General features: G+C 39.9%; 1 protein-coding gene across 1 annotated transcript in view; it reads left to right on the forward strand.

The window, feature by feature from the left end:
• mdm4 (MDM4 regulator of p53) overlaps positions 1–19,793 on the forward strand; it is a 53,463-nt gene that overhangs the window by 16,219 nt on the left and 17,451 nt on the right. Inside the window, exons 2-6 of the mRNA XM_043716557.2 lie at positions 146–242; positions 4,707–4,781; positions 9,150–9,283; positions 14,296–14,345; positions 19,477–19,544. Coding sequence (XP_043572492.2) covers positions 168–242; positions 4,707–4,781; positions 9,150–9,283; positions 14,296–14,345; positions 19,477–19,544 — 402 coding nt within the window. The 5' untranslated portion in view covers positions 146–167. The remainder of the gene's footprint in view (positions 1–145; positions 243–4,706; positions 4,782–9,149; positions 9,284–14,295; positions 14,346–19,476; positions 19,545–19,793) is intronic.

Here is a 19,793-nt window from a genome sequence, read left to right on the forward strand (position 1 = left end):
AGTTAAATTTTTGGATCAACGAGGAAGATGTTTTTTGCCATCTGGATAATGGCTAATAGTTCTACCTTTTAGTTTTACTAATCCTTGCCACATCAATTATTTCTTGATAGCTGTGTTCTAAATTATCTTTCCTACTTCTCTTCAGAAACACACATTTCCATGCCAATATGACAACAGCTTCCACGTCCAAGCCGTATACATCCGAAAGCCCATGCAGTGTTTCAGCAGAGAAGCTTGGCCAGGTAATTTGATCAAGACTGCAAGTTTGTCTGTAAATGTCTTTTCTTGAAAAGGTATTTGTGCAGTGTTAATGGGTGATCTATAATAGGATTGTGCTGTAACTTGATACCTGAACTGTAAACAGTATCCCCAAGATTCACATCTTGTTATTTATGTTATCTTAAGAATTAGCATATTGGTATCACGTTTTTAGGTTCTGAAATGTTGTAATTCTCTACACTGATTTCAGTTTCCTAAATTTGTTATTTCCCGGATATTCATTCTTCCAGCGTATCAGTCTGTTCTTACCTGTTGGGCAAAAAAAGGCTCACCTGTAGAAACAAGTTTCAGAAATACATTTATCACCGAACTGGACCTTTTTTTTTCCTCTAAAAAGTGTTCCTTTTCTCAACGACAAAATGTCCTTGATTTTTTTCAGAGGAGTCATAAAACACTTCATGCTCTAAAACGGCTGGGTTTGGTACAGAGATAAAAGGGTATTGAGAGGCATTTTTATTCATTTTGTAAATACAGGAGACTTTAGGCCAAAGCTTTTATATTTAGAAGTGACCTGTATAATGAAAGGGGAGCGGCCAGTCCTGGAAACTGAAGTTAAGCTGAGCAGTTCAGCCCAGAACTAGTTAGGGAGTTCAGCTGTGGGATGTGTGGAAACAGGCTGTAGGCTGCTAAACTCTCTCCTGCTCTTCTAACTTTACCCTGTAAGCTTTTGTTTCATTTTTACTGTGTTTAAGGGATTTGATTATTGGGGCTGTTGTATATATTCAGAACAGCATAATTAAGTCTGTTCTGCAGGGGTTCTTTTTTCTGTTCTTTATATTTCATTGTGTAATTTTGTGAATAAATTTTTCTGTTTGAAAACCTGGTAGCCAACCTGGCTAACTTACCTCAGGTAATTTTCACTGTACACTTACTGAAACAAATTGCAAAGTTATGGTCTGGCCTGCTTGCTTAAGGATGTTTTGAATGGTCTGGCTTAGTCCATAACACACTTCCTAAATTCAGAAAGACAATGGCTTACTTTACATACTAATCTTTGAGAGTCTGTTGTCCCCTGGTACCCTCAGGGGTAACATTCCAAGGGTAACATTCTATTGTGGACAGGAGCGAATCCATTCATTTAAATGGGAAACTTATCTTCCTGGCAGCCTCCTGGTCCTTGGTTCTGGAACATTCCCTATAATGTGTTCCAGCCATGGGTGGCTGAAACCATGCAAAATGACTCTGCAGATACAGCGGTCGCCCTGTATAATTATTTTTCATATGGGAACATTTGAATTCCACTGGAGTTAATTTCATAAAACTGATTATTCTAATGAATTGGCATGTGAGATCTAATTATTTTAACACATGTTAATCTATGGGCTTGAATGCTTGGGAATTTAAAAAGAAAATCCCTTCATAGAACTCTACAGTGCAGTAGAGTCATAGAGATGTACAGCATGGAAACAGACTTTTCAATCTAACCTGTCCATGCCGACCAGATATCCAAATCCAATCTAGTCCCACCTGCCAGCACCCGGCCCATATCCCTCCAGACCCTTCCTATTCATATACCCATCCAAATGCCTCTTAAATGTTGCAATTGTACCAGCCTCCACCACATCCTCTGGCAGCTCATTCCGTACAAGTACCACCCTCTGCGTGAAAAAGTTGCCCCTTAGGTCTCTTTTATATCTTTCCCCTCTCACTCTAAACCTATGCCCTCTAGTTCTGGAGTCCCTGATCCCAGGGAAAAGACTTTGTCTATTTATCCGATCCATGCCCCTCATAATTTTGTAAACCTCCATAAGGTCATCCCTCAGCCTCCAACGCTCCAGGGAGAACAGCCCCAACTTGTTCAGCCTTCCCCTATAGCTCAAATCTTCCAACTCTGGTAACATACTTGTAAATCTCTTCTGAATCCTTTCAAGTTTCACAACACCTTTCCGATAGGGAGGAGACCAGAATTACATGCGATAATCCAACAGTGGCCTAACCAATGTCCTGTACAGCCGCAACATGACCTCGCAACTCCTGTACTCAATACTCTGACCAATACAGGCAAGCATACCAAACGCCACCTTCACTATCCTATCTACCTGTGACTCCACTTTCAAGTAGCTATGAATCTGTACTCCAAGGTCTCTTTGTTCAGCAACACTCCCTAAAACCATTAAGTGTATAAGTCCTGCAAAGATTTGCTTTCCCAAAATGCAGCACTTCACATTTATCTGAATTAAACTCCGTCTGCCACCTCTCAGCCCATTGGCCCATCTGGTCCAGATTCTGTTGTAATCTGAGGTAACTGTCTTCGCTGTCCACTACACCTCCAATTTTGGTGTCATCTGCCAACTTACTAACTGTACCTCTTATGCTCGCATCCAAATCATTTATGTAAATGACAAATAGTAGAGGACCCAGACCGATCCTTGTGGCACTCCATTGGTCACAGGCCTCCAGTCTGAAGACTAGAGGTTGGCAAACATGGTGCAACTGTTTAAGAAGGGCAGTAAAGACAAGCCAGGGAACTATAGACCGGTGAGCCTGACCTCAGCCACCACCACCCTTTGTCTTCTACCTTTTGAGCCAGTTCTGTATCCAAATGGCTAGTTCTCCCTGTATTCCATGAGATCTAACCTTGTTAATCAGTCTCTCATGGGGAACCTTGTCGAACGCCTTACTGAAGTCCATACAGATCACATCTACTGCTCAGCCCTCATCAATTTTCTTTGTTACTTCTTGAAAAAACTCAATCAAGTTTGTGAGACATGATTTCTCACGCACAAAGTCATGTTGACTATCCCTAATCAGTCCTTGCCTTATTAAATACATGTACATCCTGTCCCTCAGGATTCCCTCCAACAACTTGCCCAGCGCTGAGGTCAGGCTCACCGGTCTATAGTTCCCTGGCTTGTCTTTACTGCCCTTCTTAAACAGTTGCACCATGTTTGCCAACCTCTAGTCTTCCAGCACCTCACCTGTGACTATCGATGATACAAATATCTCAGGAAGAGACCCAGCAATCACTTCTCTAGCTTCCCACAGAGGTCTCGGGTACACCTGATCAGGTCCTGGGGATTTATCCACCTTTAACCGTTTCAAGACATCCAGCACTTCCTCCTCTGTAATCTGGACATTTTGCAAGATGTCACCATCTATTTCCCTACAGTCTATATCTTCCATATCCTTTTCCACAGTAAATAGTGATGCAAAATATTCATATAGTATCTCCCCCATTTTCTGTGGCTCCACACAAATGCCGCCTTGCTGATCTTTGAGGGGCCCTATTCTCTCCCTAATTACCCTTTTCTCCTTAATATATTTGTAAAACCCCTTTGGATTCTCCTTAATTCTATTTGCCAATGCTATCTCATGTCCCCTTTTTTGCCCTCCTGATTTCCCTGTAAAGTATACTCCTACTTCCTTTATACTCTTTGTTGCACTGACCTGTTGAACTAATCTGAAGCCCATCTATCCTATGCTATTCCATTTTCATCCATATGTTTATCCAGTGACCATTTAAATGCCCTTAATGTTGGCAATACTACTCCTGTTGCAGGTAGTGCATTCCATGCCCCTACTACTGAGTAAAGAAACTACCTCTGGCATCTGTCCTATATATCACCACCTCAATTTAAAGCTATGTCCCTTTATGCTAACCATCACCATCTGCGGAAAAAAGCTCTAGCTGCCCGCACTATCTTATACTACGATTATCTTAATGTCTGTATTAAGTCACCTGTCAACCTTCTTTTCTCTAACGAAAACTGCCTCAAGTCCCTTAGCCTTTCCTCATAAGACCTTTTTCTTCCACACTAGGCAACATCCTTGTATATCTCCTCTGAACTCTCAATCCCTCTACCAATAAAAGTGAACACACCGTATGCTTTCTTAACAACGCTATCAACCTGGGTGGCAACGTTTAGAGATACATAGACACCGAGATCTCTCTGCTCATCGACACTACCAAGAATCTTACCATTAGCCCTGTGCTCTTTATTCCTGTTGCTCCTTCCAAAGTGAATCACCTCATACCTTTCTGCATTAAACTCCATTTGCCACCTCTCAGTCCAGCTCTGCAGCTTATCTATGACCCTCTGTAGCCTGCAACATCTTTCATCACTATCCACAACTGCACCAATCTTAGTGTCATCCCCAAATTTACTAACCCGTCCTTCTACGCCCTCATCGAGGTCATTTATAATAATGACAAATAGCAGTGACTCCAAAACAGATCCTTGAGGTACACCACTAGTAACTGAACTCCTGGGTGGACATTTCCCATCAACCATCACTTCTGTTGTCTTTCAGCTAGATATGTTTGCATTAAAAGTAAAAAAATCTGAATGATGCTTCTAAGTTTGCTGGAGTGCGTTTCTCTTTAAATCATTGCCAATGAGAATAAGTGAGTAATTAGGTAAAAGCAAATAAACATTGTTGATGTACTTTTTAAAGTTGCTTTGTACCCCTATTTTGTTTTCCTTTAGATAAGGCCAAAGACACCTCTGCTGAACATCCTGCATGAAGCAGGTGCATCAGGAGAACACTTCACATTGAAGGAGGTAATACAATGGAAGTTTTTTTCTGAATAGAAAAATAGCTTCTCTTCCCAAAGAGCAACAGCTGGGTACAATTGTCTGAATTTAGGTTAGCAATTGTGGATTAGATTATGATAGTTTTGGAGGAATGTTTAACAGTCTGGTGCATTTCTAACTACCTTAGGTTTCATACTCATCCAACTATCTTTCGCAAAATCATGTTTGACTTGACCTAGAGTCCCTCAGTGATATGTTCTGTTCTGGGCACACCATGCCTTCAGGGATATTATACTGGCCTTGGGAGTGGAGTGTGGATGTAGCAAAATGAATTGGGTCACATTATATTGTGGGATTACACAAACTAACACTACATTTCTTGGAATTTAAAAGGGTTAAGAAGTGATTTGAATAAAGTTTTCAAGAAATCAAGGGAAATATAAAATTATCCTATTTTCACTGCTTAGAGTCTGGGATTAGGCAGCCTCGTCTACAAATTAAAACTTGATGCTTCAGGAATCAAGCTAGGACATACTACTACTCAAGGTTGGGAGTTTGGAAATAATCTCTTGAAACAGCATTTAATGCTTAGTCAGGTATTAATTTTAAGTATGACACATAGATCATTTTTAATTGTAAACTGGCCTTAGGGTGAGGTAGGTCACAGGTTGGATCCCATTAAATGGTAGAACAGATTTAAGGGACTGAATATCTTATTGCTGTTTCTTTGATATCAATGCACTTTAACCTTCTGTGATGAGGGAAAGTAATTTCCATTTGGAGATGGAACCACGGGTAAATGAAGATACAGACTCTGCCTAAAAGTCCTAGGTTAGGGATGTGGTCTTCCTGTTTTTGAGGCTACATAGTACACAACAAAGACATTTTGCAGCATATGAAATAAAGTCAGTGTTCCCATTAATTCATATCTAGGTATTTTGAGTTGCACAACAGTGAGTCAGTAATAAGAACAGTCCTTTCCAAAATTGCAGTCCTTGCAAAAAAAAAATTAAATGATTGGTGCCTGAACATTTTCTGCATTACAAGTGCTTGAGGAACATAAGTCTTCTCTTGTTTAGACCAGGTACAGGATGTTGCTGCAGAAAGAAAAAATTCAGGAAAGATGTTTTGTGGAAAATGCAGTATTGGCATTATATCTATTGTCTTTGGTTTCTAGAATCGTAGAATAAAAGCCTTATTTGTTAAGCTTTCCAAGTTGATGCATGCTATGCTTTCACCTGTTAGTCACTCCATGACCACTTACGAGGTGTCTTTTTTTATGTAATTATTTCACATCAGATAGACTACAGTATTTGTAATGGTTCTATTCCCTGAAAAATTACTCCGTTTAGTCTTTTTTTGACCCCTCTATATATTTGCTTACTACTATTTGCAAAAGGTTCACAATTTTCGTTACTGGGGAGAGAAACAAAGTTTACCTTTTATTTTAGTTAATTGGGTGGTATTAGTATTAGCTGTTCTCCTTTCCATTCATGGTTGGCGTATAGAATCATAGAGGTACAGCATGGAAACAGGCCCTTTGGTCCAACTCGTCCATGCCGACCAGATATCCTAACTTAATCTAGTTCCATTTGCCAGTACTTGGCCCATATCCCCCTAAACTATTCCTATTCATCTACCCATCCAGATGCCTGATAAATGCTGTAATTGTACCAGCTGTCACCACTTCCTCTGGCAGCTCGTTCCATAGATGCACTACCCTCTGTGTGAAAAAGTTGCCCCTTAGGTCCCAGTTATGTCTTTCACCTCTCACCCAAAACTTATGCCCTCTAGTTCTGGACTTCCCCACCCCAGGGAAAAGACTTCTGCTATTTATCTAATCTATGCCCCTAGTGATTTTGTAATCCTCTCTAAGGTTACCCCACAGCCTCCGATGCTCCAGGCAAAATGTACCCAGCCTATTGAGACTTTGCATATAGCTCAAATCCTCCACATGTTCTGAATAATCTGAATATTGCAAAGTGCCATTCCCAGTAACCACGACAGTAAGATAAAACAGCAAAAGAGAAATATTGCAGCAGGAAGACAAGTTTTTTATGATGTGGTAGAAATCCTGCTGTAGCCTTTGAAGTTGAATTAACTTAATTTCTCTGAAGGATGCTAGGTATACTTGCAGTTCTGTTAATCCAGAAATGTACATCAATATAAATTGAAACTCTTAACATTGTTTCACCTATCTAGAAAACTCCTAGGCAGTACTCTTACTTGGAACTATTCCTTTTCTGTGCAGAAATTCAAAAGTAGAGCTCCTATTGAGTCGTAGTTTGCAAGATCAAAATGTGAAGTGTTGATCTGCCATTTGGCCTGTCATTCTTTCTGCATTTTCATTCATCATTTTATGATCCTCTTCTGTTTTTAAGTTTGCAAGAAAGTAATAGTGCCGTTTCAAATGATAAAGCTTTCAGCAAAACAGGACGGCACTGTACCTCCTACAAATGCTTGCTCGCTCAAGTGTAAAATATGTGTAGTACATCTGCCACAGCCTGGAAGACTCACTGTTTGAGTTCTCCAACTTTGAATACACTTGCCACCCCCCCACTCCCTTTGCAAGCCCTCCATCTCCCTTCCATCCCTCCAACTGACCCTTAACTCCACCTACCGGCTAGATTCATTCCTGCTGTCGATCGACCCAGTCATACTTACTACCTGTATTCACTTATCATTACCTCACCACTCTGCCCCTCTCCCCACCTATAACCCTTCCCAATCTTCTCTCCCCACCCCCCACCTCCATTGTATCGGTAGCTCCCCCTACCCGCACCTCCATTCCCAAAGGGTTATATCCAAGACGTCGACTTCTCCACCTCCTGATGCTGGCTGGCTTGCTGTGTTCTTCTGCTTGTATGCTTTGGATTCTAGCATCTGCAGTTTTTTTTCACCGAAAATATCTTTGAATTTAGATTACATTACATTACAATGTGGAAACAGACCCTTCGGCCCAACAAGTCCACACCGACCCGCCGAAGCGCAACCCACCCATATCCCTATTCACCTAACCTGCACATTTTTGGACTGTGGGAGGAAACTGGAGCACCCAGAGGAAACCCACGCAGACACGGGGAGAATATGTAAACTCCACACAGTCAGTCGCCTGAGGCGGGAATTGAACCCGGGTCTCAGGTGCTGTGAGGCAGCACTGCTAACCACTGTGCCTCCCTGCCGCCCACAAATTAAGCAATTACTTTTAATACATTTTTCTAACAATGATCAGGCACTTATAATCTAATCAAACTATCAAAATAGTCCCAACTAGACTATCAAAATGGCTCTGAAATTTAATAATGGAAATATTCAGAATAAAATAATTAATTCCTGCAGTGTCCATGACTGAAAGGTTTTAGATTGCTTGTTGGGTCCCTCTAGTGTTGTAAACTGAGTACTGCAGAATTGTAGCAATGTCCAGCCCACATCAGTCACCTGACCATTTAGCCATTGTAGAATTTTGATCTTGCTGTGACTTTAAGATTTGGTGAAAAAAGGCAGTTACAGATACACAGGTGTCACTCTGTGGTATTTTGATAAAGTTAAAAATTACACAACACTAGGTTATAGTCCAACCGGTTTATTTGGAAGTACAGGTACACAGTGCTTTATCTGAAATCTTTGGGGCCAGTTATTTTTCAGAATCTGAATAAATGACATTATCACAGTGAAATAAAAAAAGTTACCTAACAGCAGATGCACGTGTGAATAGTATAAGCGCTGAGACACAATTGATGCCTGCCAGTGCTGGGCCACGCCGCCATGTAACATCTGAGTGATGTGGTTCAGGTGGGTGTGGAGTTGGGTCACCTGAAATAGTCATAGAGATGTACAGCATGGAAATAGACCCTTCGGTCCAACCCGTCCATGCCGACCAGATATCCCAACCCAATCTAGTCCCACCTGCCAGCACCCGGCCCATATCCAAATGACGCTCCGCTCTGTACAAATAAGATTTCAGATTTCAGCGCTTTTCAGATTTCGGAATTTCGAATAAAGGATTGTGTACCTGTATGTCTTTCAGAGAGCTACTCCTTCTAGCTAGCTACCTGACGAAGGAGCAGCGCTCCAAAAGGTTGTACAAAACAATCTGTCCGAACATATCCGGATAATTGAGGTTCCTCTGTAAATGAAAAATTTGCTCAATTCGCTTGCAAATAAAATCAATGACTGAATCTCTTGTCACTATCTAGGAAAGAGCTTACCGAAGACTATTGACCCTCTGACAGGATAGAAATTTCTCTGCAACTCTGTGTTAAATGGGAATCTGTTTTTGACATTAATTGTTCATTAAAGTCTTGGAGAAAAAGAAAATTTTGAGCATGTGACCTCTAGTGCTTTGATAGAAAACATTATATGTGTTTATTTTGAGCGGTGTTTTCTTTTTTGCAGATAATGCATTATCTTGGTCAGTATATAATGTTAAAGCAACTCTATGACCAACAGCAACAGCACATTGTACATTGTGGAAACGATGCTCTCGGTAAAGTATTTGGAGTCCAGAGCTTCTCTGTTAAAGATCCAAGGTAAAAACATTTTGACTTTTACACTTTTTCATAATCTAGGTGCATTCCAGAGAATGATAATTTTGAAGAATGATCCAATGTTATGTTTTAGCTTGACCTTGAAAGTTCTATTGTGCCAACTGGTAAGCTAATTTGAGCTGTGGTCCTTTTTGAATTCAGTCCAACTCTCTTTTAATTGAAGTTGGATTGATTTGCTTATAGTTTTATTGTATGTATAATATAAATCCAAGTGCTTTTGCCACTGTTTAAAAATTTCCATGGCTGCATGTTTAATACAACCTGAACTAATGAACTTGTGCCACTTACACTGTAAGTACAACCTGGCAAGGTTGCAGTGCGCTGAGCTCTAAGCTACATTCAAGGGAAAAATCATCCAATACATATTTTCAAACCATTTTGTATCAGTAGTGAATTGATTAACTTTAATTTATACGAATCTTTCTTTACCAGCAACAATAACTCTCTAACCTGTACATAAGAAATAGAATCAGGAGTAGGCCATTTGGCCCCTCAAGCCTATCCCACCATTAACAAAAATTATGGCTGTTTTGCCCAGGTCCCAACTCCTTTTTGTGGTAGCTTGTCATCACTTTCAACTCCGATATTTCAAAAATCTCTTACTTTACTCTCTCAATATATTTGAGAGAGCTTTCTAGACATTCTGTACCCTTTAGGAGCAAAAATTCTTTTGCAATTCTATTTTAAATGAGTGCTGTCTCGTTCGAGAATCTCTTACTAGTTGAAACATTTTCTCAACATCTACCCGATTATAAAGCCCTTGGTGTTTTATTTTTCAATAAGAGCACCCCTTATTGTTCTGAGCTCCAAATGAATAAAGGTCCAGTCTGTTTAGCCATTCTTAATGAGTCAATCCTGTTGTGCCAGGAATTAGTCTAGTGAATCTTTTGTTTTATAGTGCCACCAATGCCAGTGCACACTTTTTTAAATACAGAGACCCAAGGAGAACATGTTACTCTGTGTATAATCTTACAATTGTAACAACCCCTAGCAATAAAGACTAACATTTATTATGCTATCTTAATTATTTGCTGCATCTGCTTGCTAATTTTTTGTTTCATGAATTGAGATCTCTTTCTTCAGCATTTTTAACATCCCTCGCTGTTTAAATTTTGTCTTGCCTTCTGATTTTTTTCCTACAATGCATGACTTCACTGTTTCCTACATTAAACTCCATCTGCCAAGTTTTTGCCCCTCATTCACCCTATTTATATCCCATTGCAGCTTCCGTATGTTCTCATCGCAACATACCCTTCTACCTATTTGTATCTTGTCAGTAGATACATTACAGTCTGTGTCCCTCCTCCATCTCATTAATATAGATGGTTAAAACATTGAGCTCCAAGGAATGATCCTTGTGGTATTCCACTAGTTATAACATTTTAACTGGAAAAAGACCTATTAATCTAGACTCTGTTTTCTGTGTGTTAACCAATCCTCAACACGCTCGTACAATGCCCCCAAAACTCTGGACTCCTGTTTTGAACTCTACTTTTATATTCTCAAAGAACTCTAGCAAATTTTTCAAATGTCATTTCCCTTTCACAAAATCATGTTGACTCTGGTTGCATTAAGCTTTTCAAAATGTGCTTTTGTTTTTGTTAACAATTGAATCTAGCATCTTCCTAAGAATGCATGTTAGGATAACTGGCCTATGCTTTCTTGCTTTCTGTTTCCCTTCTCCCTCCTTGAACAGGAGCTCTCCTGCAATCTAGTGAGTCCTGGAATATTTCAACCAATTCTCCACTATCTATACAGTCATTTCCTTAGATGCAGATCACCAGCTCCTGAAAACTTTTATTAGTTTGTCAAATAGTTTGTCCATTGCAATACAGAGCCTTATAAGATTTTTGCTCCTATACTTATTGCACCCTGTTTATCTGTTATCATTGGAATGTGATGAAAAAATATTTGTTTAAATTATCTGCTGATTCCCTTATTAATTCCTCAGTTGTGCCCTCCAAGGGTCCCACACATATTTGATGAACTCTTTTTTACATACCTGTAGGAACACGACCTGTTTTCATACTTGCAAATTTACTTTCATAATCAATTTTCTCCATTTCTATTATCTTACTAGTCATCTGTTGCTGGTTCCCAAAAATATTCTAGTTTTTTAGCCAACTACTAGTTTATGCCACTTTGTACACCTTAGCTTTTGACTTAGATTTTCTCCTTGACTACCTTTATTAAACGCAGGTGGTTCATCTTTCTCATTGAATCTTCCTTTGGGCCTGAATAAATTTTTCCATTATTTCCTGATTTGTAGCTTGTCCATTAATGAGAAATTCTTCAGGAGGCTGTAAATGACTCCCATTCATGACTACTTCCCATTATTATTATGTATTTAACCGAAACTGATTCTACACAATCTTCGTGTTGATACCTTCTTTTCAACAATAAAACTACCTATCTCCTCTTCTTTTTTTGGCTATTTCTATAGAATGCAAATACCTTTTTATTTATTCGTTCTTGGGATGTAGGTATAGCTGGCTAGGCCAGCATTTATTCCCCATCCCAAATTGTCCAGAAGGCAGTTTAATGTCAACCACATGCTGTGAGTCGGGACACACATGTAGGCCAGGCCAGGCCAGGTATGGATGGCAATTTCCTTCCCTAAAAGATATTAATGAACCACACAGGTTTTTGCTGACAATTGGCAATGGTTTCGTGGTAGTCATTAGACCTTTAATTCCAGATATTGATTAAATTCAGATTCCACCATCTGTCATGGCAGGATTCAAACCCTGGTCTCCAGAACATTACCTGGGTCTCAGGTTTGATAGAGTTATGACATGAGGTTACCCCCCCCCCCCCCCCCCCCCCCCCCCAGCTAATTTAAGCCAGCAACACCAAAATGATTTACCCCGTGTGGTAATCTGTGAAAATCTGAGAGGCCAAGAATTATTCTAGAAAGTAAAAAATAACAACTTTATTTTTTAAAAGTCTAACAGAGAATACTTAATTAACAACTGCATGTATTTACAACTCCTTTCTCTAACCCATCTTTTACTTTCCCTTCTACAATACTAGTCCAATAAAGCCCTTGATTAAGATTTACCAAAATATTCAAATTTCAAAATCAGCCAGCTGTCAAGTCTTCTCTTTGTATCTTCATCTCTCTTTTTTTCTTCTTAGGAATTATGTTTCACAGGTCATTGATCGACAAAGGTACCTTGTAAGGGAGCTATTTTTCGGGCAGTCTGTATATGCTGGTGGCTTGGCCATTCTCCCCCAACTGTTCGTTTTTTTTTGGCTTTATACAGCAGAGCATTGAATCGTTTCATTGGTGTTAATGTTGTCAAAATACCAAATTCAAACTTGATTGGAGTTTGGTATTTTTGGGGCATAATTTAAACTGATTGGCCGAATTTGAATTTTCTTTTTGTCTCCAGGCAACCCAGCTAATCTAGCTGTTCGACCAAATGTTACATTTTAAATTTTTCAGTACACTGTGTGTGCTGCTTTAAGCCCTTGCTGGCTTTCAACTCTCTTAAAGGTACAGTACCCCTCACCTTCATAAAAATAGTCACATCATAATACAACCAGGTAACTAATTGTCCTTGACTATTGAGCTCCCAGTCTTGGCCATCCTGTACCACATCTCATGTTCGTTTATTTCTGTTACTGCTGTCAACTTGTTTATGTTGTTACAAATGCTTCTTGCATTCAGATAAAGAATCCTGAGCTTGACGTTTGACCATTATCATTTACTCTGGAGTGCAGTAGAAATTAAAACCAATGTATATTTTCAGTCGTTTCCAGTCATTCTTGGAGTATTCTTTGCATCTTCACTACCCTGCACCTCCGCTGTTGTCTTCTTCTAAACCACCTTTCAATTGAATTCTCTTCCCTCCACACTTGCTCTCTGTCCTCCACCCACTGTAAGTGGACGGTATGGTGAAACACCGATTAGCACTGCTGCCTCACAGCGCCAGAGACCCGGGTTCAATTCCCGCCTCAGGCTGTCTGTGTGGAGTTTGCACATTGTCCCCGTGTCGAGTGGGTTTTCTCCGGGTGCTCCGGTTTCCTCCCACAGTCCAAAAATGTGTAGGTTAGGTGAATTGGCCATGCTAAAGTGCCCATAGTGTTAGGTGAAGGGTTAAATGTTAGGGGAATGGGTCTGGGTGGGTTGCTCTTCGGAGAGTCGGTGGAAACTTGTTGGGCCGAAGCGCCTGTTTCCACACTGTAAGTAATCTAATCTAATCTAATTAATTAGTTGTACAATTTACCAGGATACTGGTCCCAGCATGAGTTGACTAGAACCTGTGCAACCAGAACAGCCTAGGGCTGATGCTAGTGCCCCGTGAATTAGAATTCATTTCTCCCACATCAGTCTTTGAGCCATACCCCTCTAATTTTTAACCTGTCCAATGCCAGTTTGCATGTGTGCACAGGGAGCAAGAACCCTTTACTTACTGGACCAGAGTACTGGCTGAGGCTCCTCTCAAATTAAGTTTTGAATCTCCATGTGTCTCCTCCACAGTCACACCTTTCTGTTCCTGACAACAGACTAAGTTTAATATACTGAACAATCACAAGGATGCGACTTCCTCTGAACCATAGTTTGTGGGTACCTCCCCTGTTTCAGTATCTGTTGCTCAGATTCCAGTTCATCAGGTCTGTGCTGAGGTTCCTCTTGTCATTGTGACCACCACAGAGCGCAATGGCATCCACCAGATCCCATGTAATACAATTGCAGAACAGCATCTTCCCAGGCTTTTCTATTTTAATTAATGAGTATGCTAAATACTTTTAAGTGAATTTTTGAAGTGTACTTTTGCAGCTGAAATAATATTGCCTGATTTAAACACTCCACCAATCAAAAGGCAAGAAGGAAATACTCACCATAAACCCACCTTTTTGTCTCCTTACTCTAATGTCTCACTGTTTTGATTTGAAGATGAATGTTCAGGAACTACATATCATGGAGATTTATTCTGTGAAAGACATCTTATTTCTTGAGAGATTTAAATATGCTTATTCCCTTGCAGCCACTTGTATGGAATGCTTTCGCGGAACCTGAGAACTGCCAATTTTCAAGGTGTGTATATTAATTTAAATCTTTGTCCCTGCTGTATAGCACTTGTTTGAACTGCACTGATGCAAAGTGAGGGAGGGAGGTGAAAGAGTACAAAAAATGGGGAAGGTAACCCCATGCAGTATTCTTAAAAAAAGTGTTAGATAGTAAGTTCATCCATTTCATGTGTTTATATCAGTACTCCAAATGAATATTACTTTGAAGGCTGAGAATTGTTACCAGTTGAAAGGAGAGAAGGAGGATAACAATTTCTAAAGAACGTGATTTACAATGGTCTTCAACTATTTTTCAGGCTTCTGGAAGGTCTTTTTAAAAAAAAAAGAAATTGTACAAAGTTTTGTCATGTTACCATGGTTTTAATTGAGTTTTAAAATAATGATCTAACTTCATCATTAAACTGTAATCTACTTTTGAAGAAAAATAGCAGCGTAGGAATGTTGGACACTATGAATATGTAGGAAGGTTTAAAAAAAAACGCGAACTGTGCCTTGTTTAGAAGAATCACTTGAAAGACAATGTACAGAGTAAGGGACTTTTACTAAGGGTGTCTCGATAGCACGTTGAGCTGGTTGAGTTCTGAAGTAGTGTACATGTGACAAATGGTGAGAAAACTAATGGGACCCTCAATAATCACTTGCCCATAACAGTCTATTGGTCACAATTGTTTCCTTTCATGCCTGCTCACAATCCTTTCTAGTGAAATGTTCTGTCTTCATGCTAAGGACATCCTCCAGTGAGTTGAGTGGAACCACCATTTTGCTAAATGAGATAGATTAAGAACATGTCTTGTCATTCAAACCTGGTTAGCCATGTGGACCATCAGCAGAGGAATTAGATATTTTTTTGCAGTCTGTACCTTTGTGACTTTGGTGTTTTTCTTGTTACTAATATTATTACCATTAAACCATAATTCATTGAGGAATGTAGGAAAACATGCCAGAAGTAGTACCAAGATTGTACCTAAAACAAGCAGTGAAGTGACCTCTCAAGGCTGTATTTTAACACCATATCCAGTTGTGAATGATGGTGAACATTTCAATGACTAATGGAAGAAAAAAAACTGCACAAACATTCCATCTTCAAATTATGGGGGACCTTAACATCTGAGTGCAAAAGACAAAGGTTGAAGCATTTGCAGCCATCTTCAGTCAGAACTTGTTGAATGAATGATCCATCTCTACCACCTCCTGATTTTCTTACCATCACTGAAATCATGGCTTAGCTAGTTTGAATCATTCAGATATCAGATGGCTGGTTACAACCAAAGTTATGCACCCTGGTTATAGTGCTAAGGGCCCGTGTTCTGAAACATGTGCTACTGTATATAACTACTACAGTGACAGCTGCCCAACCAGGGAAGATTGCCCAGATATGTGTTCTCAACATAAAGGATGATAGATAAATCAATCCAATCAGTTATTGATTCATTCTATTCTTGATGAGCAGCAGAGCAGTGGAACGTGTCAGTAACCATGCTCTTGCACTCACTAATGTTCAACTTGGGTTTGCCAGATCTGCTTTGCTCTAAGTCTTACAACACCTTTGGGACAAAAATGGCAAGAAGCGAAATGAAAGTAACTGCCTTTGATGTCAAGAAGGCATTTGACCAAGTGTGGCATCAGGGAGCACAAGTGAAGTTAGGGTTCGGTTTGCAGTTGTGATGGAAGCAGTTGGGTGTGGCACATGGGTAGATGCTTGTAGTTGTTGGAGACTAATCACCTCAACTGTGGGACATCACTGTGATGTTTCCCTGAGATCTGAACCATTAGCAACTGCTTCATGATCACTCTCCATCCTAAAGTCAGAAATGGGAACATTCTCTATCCGGTGTTCAGTTCCATATACAATTTCTAAGATAATGAAGCAGCCACCTTCTGCATTTAGCTAAGGCCAAGACAGAAGTCAGGCTTTGACAACTAGCATTCATGCCACACAAGTACCAGATAATCATCTCCAACTAGCCATTTTTCCTTGAAATTCAGTGGGATTGCCATCGTTGACTTGCCCATCATCAGTATCTTGGGATTGTATTGACCAGAAGCTAAACTGAAGCAGCTCCACATGTACTGTGGCTACAAGAAAGCATCAGAGGCTTTGTATACTGCAGAGAGTGACTTGTTTGAATCATGAAGTCTGACCATTGTCTAAACTGAACCATTCAGAAATATAATGTAGTGTTTCGCAGCTGAATGATTGAATGTAGCTCTAGTAACATTTGAGTTCAGCACCATATTGACCAACTTAATCAGTAATTCCCTCCAATAACTGTGCGTTAGATCCGCAAGATGATTGCGGAAACCTTTTGCGGCCTCTTCACCAGTACCTCCAAATGTACAAGAATAAGTGATGCATGGGAAGACCACACCTCCCAAGTTGCATGTCATTCTTCCAAGACATCATCAGAACCCTGAAATTACCTACTAGCACTGTTGGGAGTACCTTTACCACACAGGCTGCATTACTTCAAGAAGGCTGCTCCACTAATTAAGGAGAGGAAAAAAATAAGATTAGGCCTGGCCAAACAATGTATTATGGTTTCAAACCACCACAAGTTGCTGGACATTTTGCTTTACTGCACTATTGTGTTTTGGAATTGGATATTGCTCTTTGTCTTCCCGGGTATTATGGTGCGTGTGCGTATGTGTATATAACTTGATCATTAAACTCAACGTTGAAATTGCCCTGTGACCCAGAAAGTGAAGTTTTGGTGTGAAGTCACACATGAATGAGTGCTGGGTGTGATTTAATCTGTCAATTCTGACCTCTCCACAAAAATGTTCGCTAGAATTCGTGATCAAGGTTTGGAGAAAAAGGCAATAATTTGACACTAGCCAATGTGGCTTATTTCAAAAGCTGGTGAGGACACAATGAAGCGAATGGTCCCTTTCTGCACTTTAACAATTCTACAATTCTATAACCAATTAATCAAAATATTTTTGCATTTAATGAAATAATTTACTTTGATAAATTTCTCAATAAGTGTGCCTGAATCCAGTCTTGGCCAGATAGATAATTAAAAGAGAGATCAATTAATCTGCATTTGCACATCTGCCAACTAACATGGTGTGCCATAACACATGGATATGTCCCCTGCTTGCAAAGGGTACAATCCCAGGATCCTAAAAGAGATGGCGGGAGAAATAGCAAGTGCACTGGTGGTAATTTTCCAAAATTCAGCAGAATGGAAAACAGCAAATGTGAAGCCACTGTTTAAAAAGGGAGGTAGACAAAAGATGGGGAATTATATACTGGTTAACTTAACTTCTGTAGTGGGAAAGATGCTTGAGTCTGTTATCAAGGAAGAAATAGCAAGGCATCTCGATAGAAATTGTTCCTTTTGGGCAGACACAACATGGGTTCATGAAGGACAGGTCATGCTTAACAAATGTTTTGGAATTCTGTGAAGATATTATGAACAAGGTGGGCAGTGGGGTCCCAGTGGATGTGGTGTACCTAGATTTCCAAAAGACCTTTGACAAAGTGCAAAGGATAAGGATGCATGGCGTTACGGGTAAAGTATTAGCATGAATAGCGGATTGGTTGACTAACAGGAAACAAAGAGTGGGGATAAAAGAATACTATTCTAGCTAGCAATCAGTGACTAGTGGTGTGCCTCAGGGATCGGTGTTGGGACTACAATTAATATAGATAATTTGGAGTTGGGAACCACGTGTAGGGTGTGAAAGTTTGCAGATGACACTAAGATGAATGGCAGAGCAAAGTGTGCAGAGGAATATGGATACATTGAGTGGACAAAGGTCTGGCCGATGGAATACAGTGTTAATAAATGTGAAGACATCTGTTTCGATAGGTGTGACAGTAAAAAGGATTATTACTTGAATGGTAAAATGTTGTAGCATGCTGCAATGCAGAGGGACCCTGGATGTCTTGTGCATGAATCACAGAAGATCGGTCTGCAGGTACCGCAAGTAATTAGGAAAGCAAGTGGAATTTTGTCCTTCATTGCTAAAGAGATTGAGTTTAAAAGTAAGGAGCTAATGTTGCAACTGTAAAGGGTGCTAGTGAGACCACACGTGGAGTACTGTGTACAGTTTTGATCTCCTTACTTGAGAAAGGATGTACTGGCACTGGAGGGCATGCAGATGTGGTTCACGAGATTGATTCTGGAGTTGAGGGGATTGGCTTATGAGGAGAGACTGAGTAGACTGGGATTATATTCATTTGAATTCAGAAGAATGAGGGGGAATCTTTCAGAACTGTGCAAAATTATGAAGGGAATAGATAAGAAAGAAGTAGAGAGAATGTTTCCACTGGCAGGTGAAACTAGGACAAGAGGGCACAGCCTCAAGATTAGAGGGAGCAGATTTAGGAATGAATTCGAAGGAATTTCACCCAGAGGGTTGTAAATCTGTGGAATTCTTTGCCCAGTGAAGTAGTTGACACTACTTTAGTAAACGTTTTTAAAGCTAAGATTTCCTTTTGAACAATAAAGGAATTAAGGGATATGGTGAGAGCATGGCTAACTGGATCTGAGTCCGTGAAAAGATCAGCCATGATCTTATTGAATGGCAGAGCAGACTTGAAGGGCCAGGCAGCCTACTCCTGTACCTCATTCTTATGTTCTTAATGCAACTCATGAGTTGTATTTCTGTCAATAGATGTGCAGTTATGTCCATGAAATTGTGGATGAGCAACAGTTAGTTTAGTTTTTTTTAAACCAATAGCCAATCAATTGGATGCATAATATATTGTGACATTTAGGAATTTAAATATCGAACTTGTGTGTACTTAGTGTTAGTTTCAAATGTTAGGTTACGGAGAAAAATTCTTGCATTTCACTATGCTATTTTGTCCAGATTTCTCTTAAGAAAAGACTTCAGTAGTGTAGAATAAAATCTCTTTGGAATTTTCACTTGTATATTAGTACTAAAATATTTCTTTAATCTTCACATTAACTATAAATCTGTGCTGCCATGCCTTCCACTGGGCAGATTTCTGTGTAACGGAACATTGGAATGAGAGGAGGACACTAACAAGGGCAACTAATCCTGCTTTCTCTTTTAAAACCAGTGACCAGAGGTTGAGTGATAACACGCAGTGAATACCAAATGATTGTTTTGAGAATGGTTAATATTGGGGAAGGTGTTCTTTTTCTCTTTTACCTGCAATGCAGATGCTGCACAGACTGGCACACTTGTAAAGGATACGAAATGCCTGCCTATGAGGGAAGATCGTCTGAAGGTAAACTACTGTGTGATTTGTTTTGTACAGAGTGGCCCCGTCTCTGTACTTCCTGTCTGAGTGTGATCTCATCAAAGCTCAGACGGGTGGGACAGAGTCTTCTTCTCTGTTTTTCCAGAGTTCTCTTCTCTGTCTGTTGAAGGATGTAGCACCTTCTTCTCTGTTCACTTGATTCAATTTGTGGAAGATGGCAGAAATGAATAAGGTCCTGTAAACCAAGAAATATTGTTTTTGAAAAGTGCCAGTTTG

This window comes from Chiloscyllium plagiosum, unplaced genomic scaffold (genome assembly GCF_037043375.1).
Source record: "Chiloscyllium plagiosum isolate Xiang-an unplaced genomic scaffold, Cpla_swu_hap1 HiC_scaffold_26, whole genome shotgun sequence".
Classification (NCBI taxonomy): Eukaryota; Metazoa; Chordata; class Chondrichthyes; order Orectolobiformes; family Hemiscylliidae; genus Chiloscyllium; species Chiloscyllium plagiosum.